The following is a 7,859-nucleotide window of genomic DNA, read 5'->3' on the forward strand; positions in this document are numbered from 1 at the left end:
GTACGAAAGAAGTTGGCGACGAATACGTTATTGGAGAACGGTGAGCCGGAAGTTGAGGTAAGGTGGATTGGCAGGGTAACACACACCAAGTGGCGTAACACCGTAAAGGTAAAGTGCGTGTATCGTCACGTTGTGTATGGGGATAGTAAAACCGGGTTCAACTTGTACTGCATGTCATTTTTTGAAGATTCCGAAAGTTCGACTAACAGTTGATGCGTGATATTTATCAGTTATAGTGCAAGTACGATGTCATAATCGTTTTAAAACAACGATAAATTAAAGAGGATGTAAATCACAACACAGACGACATTGACTTTCCACGGCGTAAGTCAGCAAAAAAAGAAAAATAGAGCCATAATTCGAAGGACCCCAGTCACTCGTGCCTCGGCTCACTTAGTCAGCGATTTTGTTGCCTAAAGTTTTTGTTTGTTTGTTTTGTTTTTTCATGAGGTCAGTTCATGCTTTTTTAGGAACCTCTTCAGAAAAGGTAAGTTAGAATTCTCCGGTACTTGATTTGTGTGTGAAAGATTTATTAGAAACTAATAAATAACATTAGTAATCGTGTTAGAAGGTGCACCTACGTGTTATTTTATTAATATAAACAACCATGTAGTGAACCAAAAGATCTAATATTAAAAGCGGCACTAATGTCGATACCGTAACTTTATATAATCTTATTGTAAACACGTTAGTGTATCAAGAAAATATTGCGCTTTTCCATCATAAACGATTTAGCGCAGGTTATCCATTAGGAATCCGAGCAAGGGATGACCAGTAAAGAATAAAATCCACTCTTGCAATGAATACTAAAATACAAGTTAGTATTTGTCAATGTAGAGGATAAAAATGAGTATAGATGCATAGTAATCGACCCTTCAGAACCGGTTCTCTAAAGAAGCAATTTCAAACAGCTGTAAGTTGAAAGGGAAAATAAAACGAATAGCTTCATGGTAAAATCTGAAAGTTAGTCTGTGATCTATATACGTGTAAGACATAATCGCCACATTTGATATGATTGACCTTATATGCACTAATATACAAACACTTATGTACACACGTATAAAACTGGCGAATACCTTTCTAAACCCTACCACATTTTGTCACCAGAAATGAAAAATGACTGCATATTTGCGTGTATGCATCCCAAATGTTTGTATCTGTGAAAAACACGAATAAGGGTTGTAAACTTAATCTGCCGTATATATTGTATAATTTCCTTTGTAACATATGTAACTTTCATAAAGTGAAATTGGACAATAACAAAAACGGTTTACCCTTAAAAGATACATCCCAGGAACAAAGAAAAAATAATTAAAGTGTCAGTATAAGCCTAGAGTATCCGTTTCATCATAAGTTGTACCAAAACTTTTTTCAAGTGAAATATTTTGAAACTATACATTTCTTACGTACAATTTTATTTCTATTCTTAACGTTTTTTGTTTTGTCATATATTAACCTGATCCGTCAATTGGACCGGGCATGGCTGACTAATAAGCATACCGGAGTGCGGTTCGAATCGCCCAAGATATATTCCGCGACGTGCTACTCAACTCGTTCCACACTTTCAGTTGTGGGAGCGTTATAATAGTAACTATCAATCCCACTTTTCGATTAAGAGTGGGAAGCTGATGATAACCAGTTGCTCTACCTCTAATCAGCATTTCAAATATAGGTATAGCAATGGCTAAACCTCAGCGTTTGGCCCATGTGACGCATAGGTGTCACATATTCCTTGACCCTGTATGTACAACATATTAAAGCTCACGGGTGATTATTGTTCTTCTTTAGATTATTTTTTAACATTTATAATATGTAATCCATTGCACTTTGTGATATATCCTCATTTTTTATATCCCGTACACTTTCGTATAGTTTTTGTACCTGTTGCTAAGCTCGATATTGAACGTGTATTGTGAGTAATAGTGAGGTTTGCGATTGTGTAGCGAATTAAAGTTTGTTCTAATTTTTAATATTTTAAAGTGTACTTCGGTGATTTCCTTCATTCGATGTCCTCTGGAGGACTTTGTGGCCTTGTCACTGTATGGGCTCTTCTTTCCAGGAGTTTATCACACCTGTTAGTGAATATGTAAAAATATACTTCGCTGATTTGCTTGATTCGATGTCCTCTGGAGGACTTTGTGACCTTTGTCACTATATGGGCTCTTATTTCCAGAAGTTTATCATACCTGTTTGGGTAAAATAGATTTGAAAGAGTTCCAAATGTGGCTTTATTATAAATGGTTGCGATGATGTTTGTTTCTTTCTTTTTGCCATGCTTCTGCAAGATATAAACTTACAGCGTTATCTGTCAACAAGTTAGAACAAACACTTTATTCACTGATTTCACATTGTAGCCCAGCTCTCAGTTTAAGTGATATTTTGTTTACACATCAAATTATAAAGCTGTACAATTGGCTTTCTCTGCTATGCTCACTATAGGAAACGAACCCAGAATTTTAGAGTTATACCTCTTCAGGTTTACCATTGAATCACTGGTGGGGCTATACTGATATTCTGGATTATAACTGTATATATATACACACACACTTTGTGAAATGAAACTGCTAAACTCAATTATCTTAAAATATAATCCGTTTTTAACTTGTGCATTGTGTGATTGGTACACCAGCTCTTTTAGTGTAGAACAATAGCTAAGCAGGCCTCAGTTTCTTTAATAAACAGAATCTGTCATCATAGTTCATCATAGCGATGATATATACAATTTTCTTGTGAAAAAAGAGTTTGCCTATGAACAAACTGAGAGGAGATTAATCAAATCAGCTCAGCTTTGACTACATTAAAACAAATTGTTATATTGTTTATTGTTATATACTAAATATGTTTGGTACTAACTGTGAAAAGAAAAAAAAAAGCCATAAACAAGTTGGAAGCAGAGCCAGCCCCAGCAGGGATGGGGGGTCCAGGTGGAATAGGGCTCTTCAAAATTCACTTTGGTCTTCCCGTTCTTACTCGTTTTTTATGGATTTTTTTTTTACACACTAAAAACGGAACTTTGGGGTTATCTTTCCTGTTGTATTCCATTATAATTGTGCATATTTCTGAACTTTAAAATAGTAAGAAAAACTTTGCATGTGGGAGACGAACCTCCGAAATTAACATTTTTAGATGTTTGCATAGTTTCTTGAACATATTTGTTTATTTATTTTACTTTGAGAGAAGCTGGAGCCATGCATGGCTTTGAGCAAATCACATATTTAAATAACTAATGAAAGAACTAATAAATACACTTTATCATTTCAAATGCTTCGTCTCAAATGTTATTTTAGCTTTAAAAAACATTTAGAAAACAAAATTATAGCCTGTTTTTTCATACTACATATGCTCTATGCCGAATTAAATTTTAGTGATGTATTTTGAGCTATATTTTGAAATACTGTGAGCACTAGATGGTGGAGTGCAATAGACTCTAACTAGAAAAACAGATATGTATACTCAACATAAATTGACCTTTTTGTTAAATCTTTGAAATGTAGTTTTTAATACGATCTAAACTGTCTCATTCACTTCTTTGAGATCATCAAAATCTATATGCAAGTAGATTTTGTTCCTTATTATTGTTCTGCTTCAGATCTATAGGCGTAAATAGTTATTGTTGTGCTTCAGATCTATAGGTGTATGTAGGTATTGTTGTGCTTCAGATCTATAGGCGTAAGTAGGGGAAGGTGGAGGACCGGGGGATTCGAATGAACACGTTTACTTAAAAGTCTGGATGAAATACGTGGTTTTTAACATGAAAATATGGCACTCATTTTACCGCAAGATTAGGTGCTGTGAAATTATACTTGATTGTATCTCTGAGCACTCAAAACTTTTCACCTTCTCAGAGTTTAGATATGTTACTTCTCTGCTCTGCATAATTTACACCCCGTTTGGAAACCGTAATGTTCGGTATCAGTAAACCTTGAATGTTATCCATGAACTTGCTAATGATATTATTGAGCTTTAAGGCTAAGCTCACTAAAATAGTCATTATTTCTTTATCAAAAAAGCTGTGATGACATAGGAATTTAAAGCAATACAGATTACGCCCAAAAGCAATTTACAAAATTGAACCGCTTCATATACTTCAGGATTTTAGGTTAACTCTCGAATGTTACTTTGTACTTGACTACAAAAGTTGGACGAACCACAAGTATGTTGTTCATAGAGAATTTTCTCAGGTTTGTATTTATGATGCGATAGACAAGTGATTTTACTTTTAAAATGTAAAGATCATTTGGATCGTTTTAACTCTGATGTATCCTCTTCCATATTTGTATTTATTATTGTATTTTATTCTCTTATATATATATATATATATATATATATTCTTTATAGGACCCTGACGTTGGTGCTGTGAAGGCAGAAGATAGATATCTTCAGAAAGGAGCAACTAGAATCAACTGACTATTTAAACGTCTAGTTAAAATTAACCAAACGATCGAGATATATATATGTATACATCTGTTGTTATCGAAACGTTACCCTGAACAAGCTGATTGGCGTGATATTTTTTTGGATCTAGCTGAAATAAGTTTTGACTGAATCAAGATCTAAGAACCTTAGTAAAAAAAACAACAGAGTTGATCTATAGTATGTCATAGCGTCTCGACGTTTTCAAAATTCAGAAACCATGGAAACAGCTAGTCATGAACACAGTGTGGTTTCTAAGGTGACAGTAATAGTTATTTGCGGATTACTGTTTACAAAGGTAAGAAGCAACAACAGTTTTTATTACTCTTCCGTTTCAATAGTTAAACTAAAAAAAAAAAAAATAGGTGATAATATCTCAGGGCGTATGTCTTACTTTTTGTTTCAGTGTATTTTTTCTTTAAGTTTAACTTTAATGGCTGTTTTATAATTTCAAAATTTGCTTTAAAACTGTTAGTTGCCTAACATCTCAATAGGTTGTAGTTTTGGATGACGCAAATTAGCTTACAAGTCTAATTAATGACAATAATGCGCATCGCAAAAACAATCCCTTAAATATAATTGTAATATCAAGACAATTATGTCCAAGTAACGTAAATAGCACAATGACTTAATATCGCCAGCTAGAAATCAAATACTAGCTAAAGCGCTTCCGAATCGCCAGCTAGAAATCAAATACTAGTTAAAGCGCTTCCGAATCGCCAGCTAGAAATTAAATACTAGCTCAAGTGTTTTCGAATCGCCAGCTAGAAACTGAATACTAGCTAAAGCGCTTCCGTTCTGCTTCAGCTTCTAGTTGTTATACATACACAAAAACCCACTTGGTGTAGGTTTAAGTCAGATTTGATGATCCTGATCTTTTTTCAGTAATTATATGTTTAATGAAATAAACATATATATTTACAGACTTTCTAGGTGAACTTGGTAATGTTTTGTAGTTGTGATTCATAACAATACAGCATGACATCCATGAAAAATGACGTTTTTATTCAACGATACATGACAGGACTAGTTAACCTAATGATGTTAATAAGGAATTACGAAACCAGATCTACAGAAATGAACAAGAAAATTACAAAGCATACAGACAAGGCACCATAAAAACTCTGTAATCTGACTTTATTCGTGTAATTCACTGTTGTTTAGAAAAAACATTTTTAAATAGTTTAGGATAATAATATACTAAATTACTAGACGTATTACAGAACAAACTACGATGTAAACTTGGCTAGTGGTTTATAGACCGTAAATATGAAATAAACCGTAGTAAACTCAATTGCTGGTGCAACGAAAAACTAGATTTTCTTTTTTTTTTTTGCTAATACATTTGCAATTTAGTCTCACAATTATTCATGCTAACACAACTTAGAAACAAGACATATCATATTTTGTTTTTAATTCTGATTTGTCAATATTTAAGAATCGTGAGTCTTTGCGTTTATTTACATGTACTAAGTTTCATATACTAAAGAATATTCAGTATAAAAGTACAAATTTCATACAGTAAAAAGGATTGAGTATAAACATACAAGTTTGATACACTAAAGAGGATTGGGTATAAACATACAAGTTTCATATATTAAAGACGATAATCTCACTTGTATGCGGTATCAAAATAGGGCAGGAAGAAGATTATTTTTAGAATATATGAGTTGTTTCGTACGTGTGTTACAATTTTTATTTTATTAGTTATATGTCTATTAAGGGATAGAATCCAAGCCTGAACTACAAGGGACCGTCTTCTAATTTCTGGATATTCATTATGGTTGAAACGCATGTGAAAATCTAGTCTATTCTATTGATACAAAGACCGTGGATTTCATTTTTTGAATGCAACTGCTGTTGCAACATCGAAATTAACGCTAACCAAATAGTTTAATCAGCCCGTTTTCCCTGCTTAATCCACTAGACCGTAAATCGTAGGGAAAGGTGACAGGAAAACTGTATAAAACATATGACAAGTATGACCTCAATTATTCAGGGAAGTAGTAGGATGTTTGTGGTTGTGTCAACGTTTTGATGGTGTTCAAATTTGTCAGTAACGAAGAGCTTCTCAGGCTCTGAGTGGCACGTTGTAAAAGTCGCGATCCTGGCGGATTCTTCAGAGAGTAAATTATACTAAACCGCTTGTTCAGCAGATTGCAAGACTAGTTGTAACAACTGCTGAAAATGTACGTTGAGTGGTAGGTACTATTTGGAAAATGAAGTGGAGTGGAGTCTTGCAGAGAGTGTATTGTGGAATGCGATTACACCGTACTCTTATTGGTTTTGGTTAATAGAGAAAATATTAGAAATCAAATATTGTTAAAAAGAACTTAAAATCAAAGTACATAAAAATCCCAGTTTAGTGTAAATTCAATACTATAGCACTGCGATGTACACAAAAGAATATGCCCGAAGTTTTATTAAGCAGAGAAGACATTTTTCAGTTAAGAGTTATTAATGCGCCTTAAAAGGCCTGGACTATGTTTAATAAAAAAGGCTTAAAAAGTGATTCCACAATTTGAGTTGAAAACAAAAGAAAATAAATTTATTAAAGCATGGTAAATATACCTTGTTTCATATATAAGTAAAGAAGAATATGCCACTTTTCCTATTTATCTAAACAAATTTGATATTTTTATGTATTAAAGTTACGAGCAATTTTATTTATCACGTGTGATTTCACGATTTAAAAACAAAAAATATTGATTTCTAAAAAAATAAAAATAATGCGGAATTGGCTCAGTCACGTTTGAAAAATACACTACTAGTGATCAGAGATGGCAAGGAAGGGAGATGGCGTTCTTTAGTATAGTGTTGACTTGTTGAGAGTAGTGTCATCAGTTACAAAAGCATATTAGTTTGATATAAATTCTGTGATATGTGTTGTTTTTGTAGAGATTAACGTTATCATAGGGCATATTTTTTATTGATTTATGGTAATTACCCTTACCTACCTGCATGTGTGTTGTTTTGGTAGAGATTAACGTTATCATAGAGCACATTTTTTATTGATTTATGGTAATTACCCTTACCTACCTGCATGTGTGTTGTTTTTGTAGAGATTAACGTTATCATAGGGCACATTTTTTATTGATTTATGGTAATTACCCTTACCTACCTGCATGTGTGATGTTTTTGTAGAGATTAACGTTATCATAGGGCATATTTTTTTATTGATTTATGGTAATTACCCTTACCTACCTGCATGTGTGTTGTTTTTGTAGAGATTAACGTTATCATAGAGCACATTTTTTTATTGATTTATGGTAATTACCCTTACCTACCTGCCATGTGTGTTGTTTTTGTAGAGATGAACGTTATAATAGGGCATATTTTTTATTGATTTATGGTAATTACCCTTACCTACCTGCATATGTGTTGTTTTGGTAGAGATTAACGTTATCATAGGGCATATTTTTTATTGATTTATGGTAATTGCCCTT

General features: G+C 33.2%; 1 protein-coding gene across 2 annotated transcripts in view; it reads left to right on the top strand.

Moving 5' to 3' along the window:
* Positions 1-280: 280 nt before the first annotated feature.
* The window catches only part of LOC106457395 (tyrosine-protein phosphatase 10D-like), a 122,782-nt gene continuing 115,203 nt past the window's right edge, over positions 281-7,859 (top strand). For both annotated transcript variants that reach the window (XM_013916806.2, XM_022383294.1), the window contains exons 1-2: positions 281-487; positions 4,339-4,711. In XM_013916806.2, coding sequence (XP_013772260.1) covers positions 4,634-4,711 — 78 coding nt within the window. In that variant the 5' untranslated portion in view covers positions 281-487; positions 4,339-4,633. The remainder of the gene's footprint in view (positions 488-4,338; positions 4,712-7,859) is intronic.

The sequence above is a fragment of the Limulus polyphemus genome, unplaced genomic scaffold (assembly GCF_000517525.1).
Source record: "Limulus polyphemus unplaced genomic scaffold, Limulus_polyphemus-2.1.2 Scaffold325, whole genome shotgun sequence".
In the NCBI taxonomy this organism is placed as follows: domain Eukaryota; kingdom Metazoa; phylum Arthropoda; class Merostomata; order Xiphosura; family Limulidae; genus Limulus; species Limulus polyphemus.